General features: G+C 35.5%; 1 protein-coding gene across 1 annotated transcript in view; it reads left to right on the plus strand.

The window, feature by feature from the left end:
- Positions 1-19,778, plus strand: part of HDAC9 (histone deacetylase 9) — a 555,319-nt gene that overhangs the window by 525,219 nt on the left and 10,322 nt on the right. The window contains exons 9-11 of the mRNA XM_045565228.1: positions 5,882-6,004; positions 8,873-9,083; positions 9,568-9,785. Coding sequence (XP_045421184.1) covers positions 5,882-6,004; positions 8,873-9,083; positions 9,568-9,785 — 552 coding nt within the window. The remainder of the gene's footprint in view (positions 1-5,881; positions 6,005-8,872; positions 9,084-9,567; positions 9,786-19,778) is intronic.

The raw sequence follows: 19,778 nt of genomic DNA on the forward strand, positions 1-19,778 counted from the left end.
ATTAGCATGTTTGTCTTCAAGCCAGTAACTCTCATGTGAGAGTGAGTCTCCATCTGCTCTGACCACTTCTGTTCCATTCCTTCTATTTCTTACATATGCTCAGTCCCAGAACTCAGATTGTTGGAGCTACTTGCTTTACTCATTTGTAAACTTGGTTGAGGAGCTGAAACCTCACGGGTTTCTATTTCCAACTCCAGTCAAAGATGTCTTTACCTATCTAGTTACTTTATTGTTGATACTGTGGGCCTGTGGGTTCAAATATGTTTCCATGGATATCAACACCATTACTTTAGATTCAGTAGATTTATTTGATGGCTATTTTAGCAGTAGCCAAGCTGCTGGTTTATTTCTAGTTGAACATTAGTGGCTGTTTCTGCTATGCTATATTTTAAATAATTTTTTCCAGCAGACACAAATGATTTTAAAAAGTATTCTAATAATAAGGTTAAGTGTTCTAAAAGCATCTGAGATGTCACTTGTTTTGCTCCAGCCTCACATGACTCATCTGCCTATTGTTTCATAATAGTTGTTGTGACATTTGCTATAAATGTTATAGTCCCTTCTGAGTGGGTGGAGAGCTATGGCTTTTGATGGCAGCAAATAAAACACTTTCCCCCCCCCCTCAGGGAAAGGAGGTTGCTATAACAAAAAAAAAAATCATTACTAGGAATAATGAGTCAATATTGTAAAGCAAGATCTTTAACAAAACATCAGTGCCTTTCAAATGCTAAACAAATTCTGTCAAAATGATTTTTTTTTTTGTCTCACAACTATTTTATAGTAATACTTTTGTGGGTGCCCAGTAAAAATAAAAACTTAAGAGAATTTTATTGCCTAAATAATTTTCTTTTTTAATTACATGGAGAGTTGAATTTTCTATCTGCTATCTGAAAGAGGGTAGAAAATAAATACAATCTTGAAAAATAAGGTAAACATTGAATAATTAAGAGTTTTGTTTTTTTTTTCTTTTAACGTGGCTCTCTTCTTTTTAGATAGTCTGGATTTGGGGATTTGGGAACCTTTAAAAGCCAAAGTTGATTGAGGCTTATGAGCATGTATGTCTTCCTGTATGCCATTCACATAGACGCAGATGTTACCAGTCAGGAGTGCTTCAGTCCTAGGCTAAAGGAACACGAGTCCAGGGGAAGGCAGTTTCGCCCTGAGCCACAAGCCAGTGAGTAGGAGAGTTCAAATCTGAGACGCTTAGACCAAACTTCTTTTCACTAGTCCAGACTGCTTCTCACCAAAACTCTGTATGTATTTTTTTTCCTTTTTCTGATTCTTGTGCATATTGCATAACAGATAATTTTAAACATAAAGTAAACTGAAAATTCTACATTTACTTTTCCTGTGAGTTGCTTAAAAAGTAGGCAGTTATTCACATAATTAGTATTCTGTCAAGAGTCATCAGTTAACTACTTTGTCTTCTTAATAGTAAGAAAAGTATTCATTTATCTTTTTCCTCCTTCCCTCACTCCCTCTCCTTCTCTCTCCTTCCCTCCTTTCTTTCTTCCTCTGTATCTCCTCTCCCACTTTTCTTTTCCTTGTCCCCATAGGCAGTCATTCTCTTCTGTGTTTTTGTTTATGTGGATTCTTACATCATATATATATATATTTTTGCTTTGTGTCCATGAATTTTAGTGAATATAAATGGCACTGTGTTTTTCTATCTCATTCCATTTCTTTTATCATTAAGCACATGTTTTTAGATCCATTCATGTCTCTATGGATCCAGAAATCTAATGATTTGTTTTTAAATACCATAAAAATCCATGGTGGGTGCTACTCCATTTTACCTACCTGTTCCCCAGGTAGATGTCCTGGTGGCCTCCAATCCCCAGCCATCACCAAAAAATGCATCAGTACATACCATGGACATCACCCTGCAGCTTAGTGAGAGAATTTCTTAATGTTATAATTCCCAGCAGAAGAATCACTGGGTCATGGTGTATAGTATAATTATCTTGGTTTATAGTGATGAATTATTCAACAAAATTGCTTGACTTGTCTACAATCCTGCTAGCAATATGTGACGGTTTTTACCTTTTGTAAATCTCTGTAACATTTGACATTGTCAATTTTTCTAATTTTTGCCAATTCCCATTTGGAAGAGATTCTGAGTTTTTTAAATTGAAACTAGTAGCTTCTTAACTTCAATGCCTACATAAATAGATCTATTGAGAGACAAAATTTCAATCTATGTGTGTTTTATTCAACTGAATTGCAAAATATAATCTATAAGATATCCTTTCCATTGACATGATAGAGACAAAAGAAATTAAATGAAAATTTGAGCCATGCAGAGTGGCTCACGCCAGTAATCCCAGTGACTTGGGAGGCTGAGGTGGGAGGATCACTTGAGCCCAGGAGTTCACTGCTGCAGTGAGCTACCTACGATCTTACCACTGCACTCCAGCCTGGGTGACAGAATGACACCCCATATCTAAGAAAAATAAAAATGAAAATTTGAAGAGCCTTACTAAAAGTGAGTAGACCCCCCACCCAGTGCCCAGCCCAATTCATATTCCCTGAACCAACATCATGCTCTTTCTTGTGAAATGCTAGTTAATCATCAAAGCCTAGTTTAAAATTGACACCCTCCTGTGTGCTATCAAAGTATTTTAACCCTATGCTAATGATAGTAATTATTACAGGTCATTAAGAGTTAGTTCTGTACTTTTCTATGCACCTGACTAATAATGTGAATTTATGTGGTATAGGATGTCTTTGTACATCTCTCATCTAACACCATTAATCTAACACAGAGGAGTTACTCATTAATTGTTTTGTGAAGGTTAAGTGATAGCCATTCATACATTTAATATTTCCATTTTGTCTAACCACAAGAAAAGTTTCTGGTTCTAAAAATTTTTTCAGATTAAAACCATCTTTCCCATGTTCTAAGCTGTGAAATGTTGGCGTCTTAGCAAAGCACTGATTTAAGGGCTGGATCAATTTCAAAACTGCTCCCTGGAAAAATCCTGGCTTTGCCTGAAAATACTTGTGAGCTCACCACAACCCTAAGGTGGGGTGGCTTTCCAGCCTCGCAAGATTACTGGACAGGCTCCTTCATTGTCTCAGTGGAATGCTACTCCTCACAACCTGTTAGTCTGGCTTCCAAGTGCGCCTGCACTCAATTAGCAGTGTCGAGTACCACTCCAGGTTCTGTTAAGGGACATTAGCCTGGAACAGATAGACTGCTCCTAACAAAAAGCTGAGCTGAGGAAAGCTGTATTTAAAGAAGATAATTTGAAGAAAATGGTTTCTCAGTTCTGTTAAACGTCATTGGTGAATCTAGACATTGGAGGTCTACATAAACTTTGTGATTATTTCCTTACTTATAATCAAAGGAGATAAGCTAAGCGATGTCCAAGTCTCCAAGTCCCTGAAATTCCTCTGATATGGTATTATACCAGTTAGTGTCCATGGGAAGGACCAGCTATACAAGTGGACACAGAACCTTCCTTGCTTCCACAGGAATTACCTCCGTAACTTGAAGATCCTCACGTCTACAATCACCAGGGCTTTTTCCTCATGCCCAGGTCAACTGGCTCCCAGTTGCACTCCTTTATTCCTTTCTATGCTCTCTCTTCTCCTCTAAAGCTGCCACCGTTCTCTCTGCTTCTTTGTGGTTCCCAGAATGGTGTGTACTTTCTGTAGCAACACCTGACAACAAATCACCTTGGTTAGGCTAAAAGTTTCATTGCTGACCCTGCAGGGAAGCGAAATCGGGGAAATCACTCAGTTTCCTCATCTACAACACAAGCATAGTGGTAGCTTTTGAGAGTGCCTATAAAGACTAGGTTAACCTCCAAAAAAATCCATGGCACAGGGCTTGGCACATGGTAGGTGCCGGAGATAAATGCATTGCCATAGAAAATGGAGCCACTCAATTTTTATATGATTCTGCAGGGGTCTGCAGTCCCAGAGTAAGAATATCCCCAAATTCCTTCACTTTAGTCAAAGCCAGCATGAGAAGTCAGTGTGCTGCCACCATTATTACGTCTGAGAAGAAATCTATTTCTCATTTTAGTGTAAGTCTGCTTCCTGTGATGAGGTGGGAGGATATCACAAAATTCTCTCTGGGAAACAGAGATAAACTCTTTTGTGAGGTCTGTGGTATTTTGGGGTGTCATTCCCACAGTTCATGTCAAATCTCAGTGCTGTGAGAAGCAGATACAACCTTGCATGATTATACATTATTTAAAGTGCTTATTTGTCCACACTGCTTTTCTCTTCTATGAACACAGATAAGTGAATGGAATATCCTTTTGTTTAAAATTACTATTTCCTGCCAAAAAGCCAGTTAAAATATTTCACTTCCTTATACATTCTTTTTGTTCTTATTCAGGTATATATTCTATAGTTAAAATTTATGTTAACAGCTTAACTTGTATAAGTAAAAGAGTAGCTTGCCTTTTTATTTAGAGCAAATATGCAACTACGGCTGAGAGCTCCCAAAATAAAATTGCAATCTCACACATTGTAATTTTAAAATCTTTTCCAACCATCTTCATGCTATGACATTTTAGACAACTTTAATTTTGTAAAGGGTTGCATATAAAGTCAATGTAATGTTATTGGTTTCAGTATGTCTCTTGATTTTCTTGCACAAATATCTGACATGTTCTTTTAAGAAGAAACAAAATCTGAGTTAGCTTGGAGTTCCAAGTCGCAATGAGAAAACGCTACATTTAACCTTCTGCTCTTCTTATGTTAAGACAAGGACTCATCTCCAAACAAACGTATGATTGAGATGATGTTTTGGAATAACATCCTGTGTTTTGGTGGAGCATCACTCTTCAGTGACATTCTGAGGTTGCATTGTATTAGCACATGATATGTTCCTCAGTTAATTGATATCCCAGGTTTGTCCAGGGGAAAATCTACAGCTCCCCCAAACATGCTTGACAAGTTATTATATTTACTTTAGTCAAAGCCCGTGTGTGCAATATCCCTCCTGGAGGTGGTCTATTATTGGAGTCCCATATGCTTTTTGTTTGGGAAGAAAGCAGTCACTGTGTCATACTGTTACATGGAGTATTCTTTTTCAGGGATGTTGTTCCCTTGGGGACCATATCAGGCCAGAGTTCCCTAGTCTAATAAGACCTTTGTAACTCTTATTGTATAAAAGTTCTGGGAGGGAAGCAAGAGTTAAACAGAAAATGTAATTCAAGCAACCATATTAGGCCACATGTGGGAAAACATGACTCTTAGTAATGGATTTAAAAAAGGTATTTGTTGTAAAAAGCACGGCGATGCCAAAACATTCAGGGTATTTCAGTGTAAATGAAGGCTATTGTGGCATAGGGAACTCATAACATTTTAACATTTGCTTTAGCTTCTGAATATGAATGATCTAAAAATACACCACACAGAGTTGTCTATTCATAAATTTTTACATTTAAAAAGATGTGATTACTATGGAAGCCCAATATGGTAATATTTAATCTAAGATATTCTTATGTGGGTTTTCCCATCAGTAAAATGGCATTAAATGAAGATCAGATGAAGATAATGACTATGGCAGCATTATATACGTATTTTTTTCACTCAGTAATAAAAAGCATATATATTAATCTGAACTATACCCAGTTTGATTGTTGTACTTTACCATTAGATGACAAACATGCTGATCATATTCCATGAAGCCAGAATTTTATAAATGAATTTTGCAAAATGAAGATAGAAGCCCTTTCTTCAGATTTTATAACTGTGTCTGAGGTATAAAATTTTTATTTAATTTTTACGTTATAACTCTCAGATACAGAAGTCATAAATACATCTTTTGTAAAATTATAAGACCTACTTTATGAAATGTGAGCATTGTACAGTAAAATCTATGATAATTTCAGACTCTCTCTCTCTTTCTTTTGAACAGCAAATGGTTTCACAGCAACGCATTATACTTCATGAAGATTCCATGAACCTGCTAAGTCTTTATACCTCTCCATCTTTGCCCAACATTACCTTGGGGCTTCCAGCAGTGCCATCCCAGCTCAATGTAAGTCATTGAACAGCATCAGCCTAAACCAGCCCAAACGATATTTTCATAGGGAGCGCCCCTTCATTTCTTACGTATGAATTCTTGGTAGAATCAGCTTCTTCCCTATTTGCTATTTGATGCATTGTTCAAAGATGTTCAGTTTAATTTCAAATCATGCAATTATACTGGTTCACATAATCATACATAAAATAACTATCATGTGTGTAATGGTATATAGCTTTAAAAAGAAAGCACTCTCCAGATATATTATTTTAGTAGCTCCACACATCCATCCCATGAAGCAGATTACAGCCACCCATTTTTACAGAAGCAGCAGCTGAGACTTGGAGAATTTAAAAGCCCAAGATCACAGAGCCGTAAGTAGCAGACCTGGAACAAAACCCAGGGCAGTGCTGAGCGGTATAGCTGCTAAAGCACAGCAGCATATGTTTATAGAATTTATTTTGTGAATGACTTTATTTTGGGAATTCAAGTTACTGACTCTGTGGGAAAACTCTCTAAGAACAATATTAGACTATTCCTGGCAGATTTAAAGTGAATCAATTAGTTTAAAAGTCCTGACAACTGGAATAGTCTCTTTTGGAGGTAATTGTCATTAGCAGAAGATAGCAATCATTATTTTATTCATATTCCCTAAAATAATATCAGCTTTATTTGTTGCAAAAGATTTGTGAGCTTTACCCTGAATAATTCATCCCTGAAATGGTAGTAGAAAATTGTGCCTATACAGAGTTCGTGTGACACATTAGGTTTAAAGAGAAATTTGTTCCTACCTTTGTCACTGATTTGGCCAGTCTTTGACATAAAGTCTTTCACTGAGTCTGCTGTATCAAATTCACATGTATGTTCAATACATATTATAAAATCAAAGATATTTTATTATATCTGGTGTTTTTACTGGTGTTATTTCATGTGATACTGTGATCTTATACCTGTGAGGAGAAAGCAAAACTTAAATGTTGCTTTATGTCTGGGCATTGAAAAAGAAAGGCTTGAAAATCCTGAATTCAGATATGTCCTTGAAAATCCGCATGAAACATTTGTAAAAATTGGTTCTAGGGAATAAAAAAAAGGAATTAGGAATGAAACTAAAATAAATATTAATAAATAATATTAAAATTATTACATATTACAATTTATTTTTTCTTCTATTCCTATTTTCCCCATCTCTCCTAATGATGAGTAAATACTAACCTAAAAGCTTCTTATGACACATAAATAGGCATTTTATTTTCACTACTTTTTGCATGTTCTAAGCCACTCCTCCATGCTAACTCACATATGCACCACTTTTAATGTGGTCAGGGAAAATTTTTTCCCAAAGGACCAAGTACTAAAGCCAGACCATTTAATATTTCAATGGTAATACAATTTGGTACCGTTGGATGAATAAACCAATGTGGTTTGGATTAAAGTTTCATTTTTCTTTGCTTCCATTTTGGTGTGGATGAGGCCATCACAATTAATTTTTCAAGTTTAGCATTGCTTTTGGCAAAGGGATCTCTAATATTCCATTTCCCCACTGACTACTAGGAAATTTTAACGAAAAGAGGCCAGGACAAGGAATCACTTCTAGATTAAATATTACATTGACTTGCTCTGTGACTCAGACAAACCACTTACCTCTTTGTCCTTCAATTTCACCATCACTGAAAATTGCTTTGCTTCCCTGGTGCACAGCAATTTTGAAAGACGAAACATGAGTTTTGAAAAGAAACACGCCACATAATTTTGAGGTATTAGACTCCTGCTTTTGTAATACCAAAATGACCACCATTCATTAAATTCTTTGAATAGGATAATTCATTATTGCAATTGATGATATAATTATTATTGCCTTATTACTGTGTTATCATACATTTCAAGTTCTTAATAGCATTTTTATTTGATATCTTATTTCACTTGTAGTTTACTTTATTATACAAAATATCTGGAGTGTCATTTTCAATATTTAGAGATTTGGGGATCTGTTATGAATTAATATAAAATATAGATTTAAATCAAATTCCTGCATATTTTGTACCTCCTTTCATTATTTTAAAATTTTCATCTTAAAAATTAAACATTGGAAACTTACGGCTCTGTGAACTTGTTAGAGGACATGTAGAGAAAGGGTGAATTGTTCTTTTTGCTTGCAACTCCAAAATTACAGACCATTTTATCTCCAGCCTCTTCATCCTTATGATATAGTCTTTAGTTTAACTATTTGAATAAATTTTACCTTTCCAATATATCTTTTACTTAAGAAGTATATTTTAAAATATTTTACAAATAAATTTTTACCAAGCCTGAAATTGGCATCATTTCTTTGTTTTTGATATATATATAAAAGTTGTATATGTTTAATGGTTTACAACATGATGTTTTGATATGTGTATACATTGTGGAATGACTTAAGGTAATTATACATTATCTTCTGAATTATCTCGTATGTATTATATCTCATACTTATTTTTTGTGATGAGAACATTTCAAATATACTCTTAGCATTTTTCATATATACATATATTGTTATTAACTGTAGTCATCATGATGTACAATAGATCTCTTGAATCCATTCTTCTTGTCCAGCTGAAATTTTGTATCTAGCACCACTTCTAATATTTAAAACAATAATTTTTAGGTTCTGTACAATGATACTTAATACTAAATTGTCTCAGTGCTTCAACCCTATTTTTATTTCTCCTTTGTTAATTTACTTAGTTTAAAAGATATGCTGTTATCCATTTGGCCGACTCAGCCATTGGGTAAGATGGGGTTTGTGTTTTGGGAAATTACGACATAAGAAACTCGTCTAATGACATAGAGACCTAATGACTCACATGGATGAAAAAAGATTAACATCTTTGTTATTTCTTGACACAGGCTTCAAATTCACTCAAAGAAAAGCAGAAGTGTGAGACGCAGACGCTCAGGCAAGGTGTTCCTCTACCTGGGCAGTACGGGGGCAGCATCCCAGCATCTTCAAGCCACCCTCATGTTGCTTTAGAGGGAAAGCCCAACAGCAGCCACCAGGCTCTCCTGCAACATTTATTATTGAAAGAACAAATGCGACAGCAAAAGCTTCTTGTAGCTGGTAATTAATAATGGCTCCATTTGCAAGTCATTTAAGGGCTTTTATTTGATCAGTGATCCAGTGTAGTATCTCTTTTACTCAAGACTAATAAAGATTTACAGTCCCATACAGAGTCTCCCTGACACCTGGTACTGTGGGAAAGGCTATTATCTATATTTATCCTCCAGATCTACTGGAGGGGGAGGCTCGTCTCAGTTAACTTGTATTCATACCAGATTAGACTATGGTGAGTCATATTGTCAGGCACGTACATGTCCAGTGCTTTGGCTCTACTGCCTTCCCACACCCAACCTGGTCTTCTTTTGATGTTTGCCTGGCAGTATCACTACTTTTCATATGATTTATCCCATATATCTATTTTCTTCAGCTTCTTCTCTTTTCTTAGAATTAGATGTGTGTGTCTCTGTGTCTGGGTGCATCTGTATGTATATATAAAATTATATACACACACATATATATATATCACATATATATTTTTTTTCAGGTGGAGTTTCTTTACATCCTCAGTCTCCCTTGGCAGCAAAAGAGAGAATTTCACCTGGCATTAGAGGTACCCATAAATTGCCCCGTCACAGACCCCTGAATCGAACCCAGTCTGCGCCTTTGCCTCAGAGCACATTGGCTCAGCTGGTCATTCAGCAGCAACACCAGCAATTCTTGGAGAAGCAGAAGCAATACCAGCAGCAGATCCACATGAACAAAGTAAGCCTCCAAACCAAGTCAAATTGTCATAACCGTTGATTTGGAAATTGGGGATGTCATCACTGATATAGTATATAAGAAGGGAATGTTGGTATAAGCCACAGCAAAAACGAGATCATAATCCTAGCCCTGGTCTCTGGCCTCAAGGACACCATCACAATATCAGTGTTTTTACCATCGTTATGTTCATGGGGTGTTTGCAACAAAATCCAGATTACAGATTAGCAAGGTCTTTTATGATTGATTACCTATTTTAATACACAAGCACATATAGGCACGTATGTATGGAGTATTGCTTTTTATTATTACAGAAAAGTCTTGAGGCAGAATTGAATGTGGTGGGTTGACATGTCAAAAAGTTTGTACAGTTGATGACAGGTAGGACAAGGTTAGCCAGTAAGGTGTGTCTCAGCAACTTGTATGCATCTATGTTACATTTATTTTTTCGTATGCCCCACTTCCTTTCAAAAAGTGTTTGAAGCAGTTTCTGAGAAACTTGTGATATTTTCTGTCTGGCAGCCTTATTGTGGCTGAAACAGACAGCGAATGTCTGTCTCATACCACATCCTCAGGAGCTCTCCTACTGAGGCAACCACAAAGAAACAGTGATTGCACTATAATGATATCAGATAGGCCAGTAAAGCATTTTCTTTGAATTTGTAAGCACAATGATATTATAGAGCCTTGTCTGTACAGTTTTGCCACTGTTCTCTGCCATGGTAAGTTTACAAAAGCATACTCCTCTCATTCTTGGAAAATTCCTGAAAAATATTAAGGTCCTGAGTATTAAGATTCTATACCCTCTGCTTTGTACTGTAGCACCTCCAAGTACATTAAAGAGGCAGAAGAGGCATTATATTACAAAATGATATCCTGCTTACTATAAGTGGATTGCTAAAACTTGGCTTAGTAATTAAATACTGCATTGAATTGTGATATAAGAAACAAAAAAACAAAGAAAGAAATAAACGCCCATCTTTCTAATGGCGAGAGGGGGGGTTCTTCATCATGTACCGGAGTTTCTCTCTTCTCTTGGCCTTTCCCTTAACAAGGGCAGAGCCATGAAGAGAGAATGGGCTGAAGACCATACTACTGAACAGCAATTCTCCAACCCACCGTATACTGCTCTTAAAGATGACAGGTGTATATGTAGGGTTGGGGTGTTGGAGATGGAATGGCTGACAGTGGAAACTGTCTCTCTGACCTTCTTTCACTGTGCATGGCAGACCTTTCTGTATCATCAGACAAATGCCTGTTTTATTGCTACAGCATTTCTCTAAATTTATCACATTATTTCATATCAGATTACTTTGTATGAAATCAATCTCATCAGTAGAGAATTAATTTCCTTCTCTGACTAATGGCATAATACTCATTGACTTGGATGTGACCCTGCTTATGTTTGCTATGTTATGGTAGAGTTAGGTTTGCTTGTTTGTTTTGTGGTCTATCAGCACAACTTAAACGCACTAGCTATTGTTGAAAAAGTGTCCAGCGTGTGAAATTTATGTGGGAGGGAAGGTTAGGAGTCCTACTTTCTGCCTCATAATATTTTGATATGGAATTAAGTTTGTTTATAAAATTAGTATTAGATTGTAGATACACTTTTATGCCATTCTTGGTTCTATTTCCTAGAAATAATGTGGATATATATGTTCTACTATGGGTAAATTAGGTAAATTGATCCTTTTGAAATTGTGATCTACAAATGATTTTGATGAATACCTTTGAGAATATTTTGTAATACATTTTTTTGTGACCTAGAGTTGCCACTGTTTCAGATTCAGATGGGATGCTTATAATCAAAATCTTTCTCTTTTAGTATCACACTAGAGATTTTGACAGGCAGATGCTAACCCCAGTCACATGGATAAAACTTAAGATGAAAAGCAGACATTTGCATTTTAACAATGAGAAAAGCAAACCTTATCAGAGACCTTTCCCCATGTGGAGCTGATTCCTCAGAATCTGTTAAGAATTCTTCCCAAAATTAGAAACAAACTTATACTTTTGGGTACATGTTTGTACAGTGGTTTGATTATTAAATCTTGTCTTAATTAGGTAAAATGAAGACCAGAAAACTTCAAAGTACAAAGCTGATCTTTATATGTTAACCTCTCTCAGCTTGGGTGTTTAGATTACTCAAGCAGGTCGCCAGTTGGCTTTTCTCCAAGTATGTATTCCATATGTTTAATCAAGTTGGCATATGCACACTGGGTATTCTGCAGATTTTGAAAATATCTTACCTGCCCTCAATTGTCTAAGGGAACAGAGAAGAATCTTATTAAAGAAAATATTGAACTTGTGTGTCCTATTCTGAAGTATTCATAATAGAACCATTGAGAAGTGAATTGCTACTGTTCACCCCTGTTGATAAGGTGTGAGGACCTTGATTTCACATTCGGTCATAAGTTAGATGTCAAAAGCTAACAACTTTCTGTATTATAATTATATATTTATATGTATTCTGTTTAACGATTTAGAATACCCATTATTAGAAGTAACCACAGAAACTTTATGTCATTTTTCCCCATTACCATCAATGAATCTTTCAATTGATTTCATTCAAACTGGAGCCAAATAGTTGATATAATAAAAACATGGTACTTATTCTTGAGATACTTATTATAGCAGGAAATATAGGCACCCAAAAATGTAGATGTGCAAATGACATATTTTGAAATGTCTTCTCCTTTCATTCTCTCAACTTTTTTTATGTTTTTTTTTGTTTGTTTGTTTTGAGAAATTTAGGGAAGAAAAAATGGAGTGGGAATAAAGAAAATATAAGTAGGAATACGATGGGCTTTCCTTGTATGAAATTTCTAATGATATGTTTGAATTGTGAACAACTTTTAGAAGAATTAGCAGCAAACCTATACTTTCAGAGCATAGCTGATGCAATGATTGATATTAAATTTTGAAGAATTTCTCATATCTTGCTATCAATATTATTTTAATGTATTTGTAAAGCAGTCATTCATGTTCAGTCTATGCAATATAACTGTTATTAATCATACCAAATAATTTACCTGCCTCTTGCCTTACACTTCAATGAGATTTACATGGGATATTTGTGTGTCCTAAGATTATTTGCTTCTTACAATCATGTTGTAAGTCTCAAGGGCTTGGCAAAAATATCCCTGAAATGAGGCTGTATAGTATTTTTACTGTTATATCTGTCAGTACATAATGACAGCACTGGAGAGGAAGCCATGTCAGAATGATTATCTTTGCTTATGAGTTTGAATATTCTATTTTCATGGAAAGTGTTTTTAGAAGTGTAATCATAAGAAAATCATGGCTTACAACATTTGTTCTTTTGTTTTTTGAGACATTTAAAAAAATTCAGAAATGCATTAAACAATTTATATTGCTAATAGATGGTTATTTTATGCAGTGTCAACTTATATATTTTTAAGTCTTTTGAAAAAAATCAAGAGTTTCTTTATACTAGGATCAAAGGAAGACTGTTGCTTTTGCCAATGTATTTTTTCTTGTTGGAGCAAAAAAAAAGTTTCTAAAATAGAATTTTTCCCCAAATACAAAACAGCAAACAAAAAATGCTAGTATATTGGTGATTTTTCTCCTGAGTCCATTTCGAATTTAAATATTACCACAGATTTTTTCTTTTCCTGGTAAAATAAAACTACGCTTGATTAAAAAAAGACACACCACAGTTACTTAGACATAGTGATAGTTTTAAAGGAGTATTCTATCCACCCCCTAAAAAATAAAAGGGCAAATCTCTAGTCACATCACTATTTGAATGATATACAGAAAATTTTCAAAGTATTTTCAGGCATTTTTGTTGTGAGATAATTTGACTTAGATCTCTGCCATCCCCCATTCCCATGACATTATTCTTTGAATTATTTCTCTTTTATAGTATTAATAGCCTGATTCATCCCTGATCGTTCCTATTTTATCTAGAATTTTCATACCTTTTCTAATATCATTGTTTTTCATCTTCATTCCATCAAATCTATAAGAGCAGAAATTTTAAGAAAATTCTTACTTTGTTTAGTACCTACTTTACTGAAATATTAATCTATGTGAGTATCCATTCAACAAGTCATTGGATTCTTGCTTTGTGTAGACACTGTTTTTGGCACTAAGAAAATAACATTCAGTGTCCTCATGGAGCTTATAGTATGGAGAGCAGGAGAGTGAACTAGCCAAGCAAACGTAGTACAATGTATTAAGTAAGGATAGGGAACGTGAAGAAGGAAATTGATTTCTTTAAGGAAATAAAACTTGAAATTAGTTACTTGTCTGGGTTCGTTCGTTCTTCCTTCCTTCCTTCCTTCCTTCCTTCCTTCCTTCCTTCCTTCCTTCCTTCCTTCCTTCCTTCCTTTCTTTCTTTCTTTCTTTCTTTCTTTCTTTCTTTCTTTCTTTCTTTCTTTCTTTCGTTCTTTCTTTCTGCTTTCTTCTTCCTTTCTTTTTCCTTTCTTCCTTTGTAATATGCTCTGTGATAAATATCTTATACATTCCTATGACTGGATATCAGCCAACATTTAAAACACCCACATAAATCATAGGATGATATCTTATATATGTCAAGGTTCAGCCTAGATACATGTGTTTATTATATATTTATCACTATGATACTTAGGCATTTTGACATGAGTACTATTTTATAATAATAAAAATATTAATATATCTGACAAGACCAGTAAATGGGAGGCCAAGCACATGTCCTGTGTTGCACTTATTAAAACAGGTAGATGTTATGTTCTGACAAGCAAGGCATGAATATAATTATGCTCAAATACTGGCTCTGATCTCAGCAAATGGGGAGCTTTCATTAGCTTTTGAGAGAGAATTTGACCCATTATTTGCATAGTCTCTGTTTTATTTCCTTTTTTGACATAAATGTTTAACATAAATGTTACGTATTCTCCATAATCCCTCATGATTCATACCCATTCCTTGTCCCCAACTATCCATCCACAGCAACCCAGGAGAGTATAATCACATGCTTATAGTCATCTACAAACACAGTATGCATATCTGTGTGTGTGTGTGTTTGTGTGTGTGTTAATGTGTTTCTTTGTAAAGTATCCTTAAAGGCAGTTTTAATACAAAACTATTTTGTGGACTATTGGAAAAAATATTTATGTTGCTAAGGAGATTAATTTGAGGAACAGCAGGTTTGTATATTCCCAAAAGTTTACACTTTTTGAAGTCACACTTAACAACAAGCAAACACTTCCTATTAGCTTTATTCTAACAAATATAATTATATCCATATCTTACATAGGGGCAGATTAAAATTTTAAGTATAATTAGATAAGCACCATTTGCCAATGTGAGTTGTTGCTGCACCTATTTCTCCTAGTAAACCAGTGTACATCTTCCTCCCCTTCTTTGAGGCTCTGTGCATCTTCCCAGCACCTTCTCCAGAGGTACCTGGAGGATGAAGTCATCTAAGTAATAGCAGCTCTCTTTTATATGTAGGATCTACTATGAGCTGGACTCCATACCAGCGTGCTTATGTACGTTACCCCTTCAACCTTATCAGCTGACTTTTTTTTTAATTTTTGAAGCATGTTAATTTTACAGGGCTTAAGTAGGTTGAAGAAGGCAACAGAGCTAGTATAGAGGTGGAATTCTGACGTAGATTGTATGACATAAAAGCCTGTCCTTAACCATAAGTTTTCCCTGATTTTAGTTTGCCCGAAAGTAGAGAATTCACAATTAAAAACAAGGCAAACAAATAAGCACACACAAAAAAGAAGATCGCCCTTTTTTTTTTCCTTTTTGGATTTGCCAGGATGAAGAAATCCCTTTTCCCAGCCCTGCTTCCCAACTTCCCATGCATCGCCCTTCTTCCAGTTACTCACTTGGCAGAGTTTGTACATGGGCCCGACGGCGGGACATTCAGATATCCTGCTGCATTATAAGGCTTTCCCAGTGGTGCCGTGTGAATGCAGCACAGAGCCGACTACAGCCAGGCCACATTTTGTTCCTTTCTCGCATGTTGTCACATTGCCATTTTTTTAGATTGGACAAACATCTCACAGGAGTTCTGAGCAAGCCTGAAGCTGGAAGTCTATTGACTTCATCAGATTCAACTGAAATGCAAATGTTGGCATCTCATCTATGGGTGGTTGGAAAATGCTTTGTTTTAAGTTTTGAAAAATGGATGAGTAGAAACTTGAACTGGGCTTTCATTTGGGAAAGTAGGCATTACTGTTGTCAGGTTTAATTTCTCTCCATCCGTTTGACAGCTTGTTTCCATGCAGAGTCTTTTAATCAAAAATTTAGGATTACATTTTGCCCATTACATGGATAGTATGTCCAAAAACTTTAGCAAGCATTGAAAGGCAGTCTTAATTTTATAACAGTAAAAAGCCTCCTAGATTATTTATCTATCTGTAGAGGTTTATAAAAGAAACTTTGACTTTACCCTTAAATAGATGCTATTTCAACATGATTAGCCCAATGTAAATAGATCTTGTAGGTATATAGTGGGCTTCTAAAGATCTACTTATACAATACCAGCTTACATCATCACAAAGAATTCATAAAGTATTTCAGTATATAATTACAAGTTGATGGTTTATAATATACAGAAAATGGCTTGTTGCTTTATTATTAAATGTGATGAAATCCTGTGTTTGGAAAAGAAACTAAATGACCATTTCAGTGAATTAATGTACAGCATTCATAAACATTCCCAGTGCTGCTTTCATAACTTGCAGACCAAGGGAAGGGACCTAGACCCTTTCTTTTCACTCTGCACTGTTAATCTAGTCAGAGACGCTTTTATTGAACGAGAAAAACAACAGTTGGACATGAGTATGAGGTAAGAAAATAGGGGAAAGAAAACTATCTGGGGAATTAAACCATGTGAGTAGTTTGACTGATGTTTATTCCAACCAGTTCAAAGGGAGAGGGAAGCTAAATAATTTGGTTGTTTCCAAACCTTGACAAATAGTTTCATGTGACAGAATGAAATAATTAAGTCTTGCTAAGGAATTTTTAATATAGCTCAGTGATGTGTGGACATGAAAACCACCTATTTCTAGAAGTCTCTGTGTTACGTATTTTGGTAGCTTGCAAGTTCTTGGTTTTAGTTCCTCTTTTCCTGTATCTTTCAGCTCATTCTCTAAATACATTTGAAATCTGAAGTATTATACTGACCCCAAAATGTCTTCTGGTCCCGATTATTCCCCTTCCTTCAGGAAGAATTGCATTCAGAGTTATGCTCTTATATCCTAAATGCTACTCTCTTGGTGTTAACTTAGTTGTATCAACTAGCAATAAAAACTTACTTCTCCAAAATCATTTCCCAGCATGGAGTAATTGGTGATGTTCCACAAAGATTTATCTATTAACAAAATTTTGCTGCATACTGGAAATGAAAATAAAGAAGGCATCTTCTTTCCCTCGAATGATTTATAGACCTGCACAAAGATAATTATAATCAAAGATGGTTCTATATAATATATAACCTATATGAATTTCAAAGTCTAAACTGCTTGACAGCCTTTTCAAGAGAAGTTTCTGAGGTATTGGCTCAATTATCTATTAGTTTTGCAACTTTGGTTATGGTATTCAACCTTTTTATCTAATAATTCTCTAATCAGCAAATTTTAGAGGTTTATAGTGAGGATTACTTTAGAGAATGTATCTGAAAGTGTTTTGTAAACATGGTAAGCACTACTAAAATCTAACACAGTATTTATATTTTTATATAGTATTATAGTTCTATGAGCCTTATTCTGTTAATAAAAATGGTTTTCTGGAAGTGCTAGAATATTTCCAAGATACACATTTCCCCTTGTCTCAGTATTGCATCAGCCACTTTGTTGTAAACCAAACCATCAAGTTTTGTTCCAGCTTTCTTATGTGTCTCTGTATTCATCATGAAGCATACCTTGTTTTCTCTTTGGAACAATATTATAGTTAGTGATGGAATATTTTATTGAAGTATAATTTATTCACAGTAAAATTTATTCCTTTTGCTTTACAGTTCAATGAGTTGTGACAAATGAAAGTTGTAATATAATTACCACAATCAAGATATAGAATACTGCCCTCAAACTCCAAAATGTCCTTGTGTTGCCCCGTTGTAGTCAATTTCTACCCCTATACCCAACCCCTAGCAAAGTGGTTGAACTGTTTACCATTAGAGAACATGAAACAAATCACAAGCATGGGGGACGGTTATTTTAAGAGCATCTTAACCCTAAATGATCTAAACCATGTTCAAGCAAGAAGGGACACAAGGGATTATTTTTAGACATCATATGCTGGCAATCTATGGACTGGACCAATTCCATGGGTCTTTGGCCTGCCTGGTGTGCCTGATGTTTTAAAAAGCATTCAAATTTTTGGTCAGTCTTTAAAATTTCAAATAAAATTTGAAAAATTTCAAATAAAAAATTTCTCAAATTCCCTGATAAATTGAAAAGTCTGTCCACACTGGGCCCACATTACCATGTGCTAATTATCACCTGTGTTTACTCTTGGTCACCCATTTTAAATGGGGCTTGTGCTGCTCTCCAGTTTACCAAAGCAAAGGACTGGTCAATGGGGAGAGAAGGAGATATTTATGAGTCGAGTGATTCATTGGCTTTGAGATCTTGTCTATTCTGAGACCTACTCTAAACCATCAAGGATTAGCAAAGAAACCGAAAATGGCTTTCTCACTGTGCCTCTATTTTCTACCCTTAAAGAGCAAAGGAGGAAAACTTGGAAAGAAAGTGCACTGTCAACTAAAGATCGTAAAAGAGGTTATCAAGGGAAGAAAATCCTCTTATGTAATTTAAAAGGACGTAAAATGGCACAGTGCAGTAAAAAAAGGAAAAGCAGCTCATTTATGTTCTAGTGAAGAAAACCACCCAAGAATTCTTGTTACACACTCTTGATGAGGATTGTTATGTTCTGAAAGTTCAATCTTCCTGTTTCTACTTTTGCCTACCTAAATCCAATTTTCTGTAGCAGCCAGAGTGCATTTGCATTTCCAAATGCAAATCAAATCATGTCGTGGTCTTGCTTAAAATTCCAGTTGCTCCATATTATTTGTAAGATAAAATCTAAAGGCTTTACGTGGCCTACAAGTGGGTCGTGATCTGATTCTTGCCCTCTCCCTCTCCCCTCCTCTCCTCTTCTCTTCTCTCACTCGGAACTCCAGCCACCCTGTCCCCTCTCCTGTCTTTGGGGAATCTCATTCCACCTCCAGGAGTTGTGCCAGCCATAGTTCTGTATGGAGGGCTCAATCTCCAAGCCTTCCTATGGTTCTGGTTATTGGGGTCTGTTTCAGTTCAAACCTCACCTCTTCAGAGGGACCCTTATTGCCTGTCCAAACGAAAGTAAGTGCAAATATCCCTCTACCCATCAGTCTCTATCACAATTTCCCTTCTTCCATTGCGCATTTTCAGTGTCCCCCACTCTGTTCTGGGATCTTGTTTCATTGATCATTCTCTTCCCAGGGCATGGCATATACTAAATGCTCAATAAAACTTGTTGAAAGAGTGAAAGAAGGGGTGGGCAATTTTCCCAAACTAGTTGGATGGAAGAAATGTTCAGTCCCCTTTTCCAGAAAGGAACACTTATTCAAGTTAATGAAATATTAGGGAAGTTTCAAGAGCCAGAAAAAGGATATTTTAATCACAGGGATTGTTTTGGACAATTATTTAGGGTCAAAAGATAAAGAAGTATTTATTAAAAATTCACTCGGTCTTTAGATAAATTTTATACCTCTTCAATATTGGTTAGAAAGGGTTGTTTTTCAGTTACTCAATTTATTTGAACAATGAACCAATATTTAGAAAATCTTTCTTCTCTTGTTATTTAATTTTGGTTCTTCTGATTATTTCCCTAAAATGCACAGAAGTAATGTGACATAGAGTATTTTGGCTTGAGGCTGGAGTTCTTCTCTAAGTAGACCTCTCAATTTGAAAGCCCTCCAAGCTCTGTGTGTTGTTTTTGAGAACAGTTGGTACATACCTAATCTATTTAGGAATCGAGACAGAATTTTATCAT

This window comes from Lemur catta, chromosome 11 (assembly GCF_020740605.2).
Source record: "Lemur catta isolate mLemCat1 chromosome 11, mLemCat1.pri, whole genome shotgun sequence".
NCBI classification, from domain to species: domain Eukaryota; kingdom Metazoa; phylum Chordata; class Mammalia; order Primates; family Lemuridae; genus Lemur; species Lemur catta.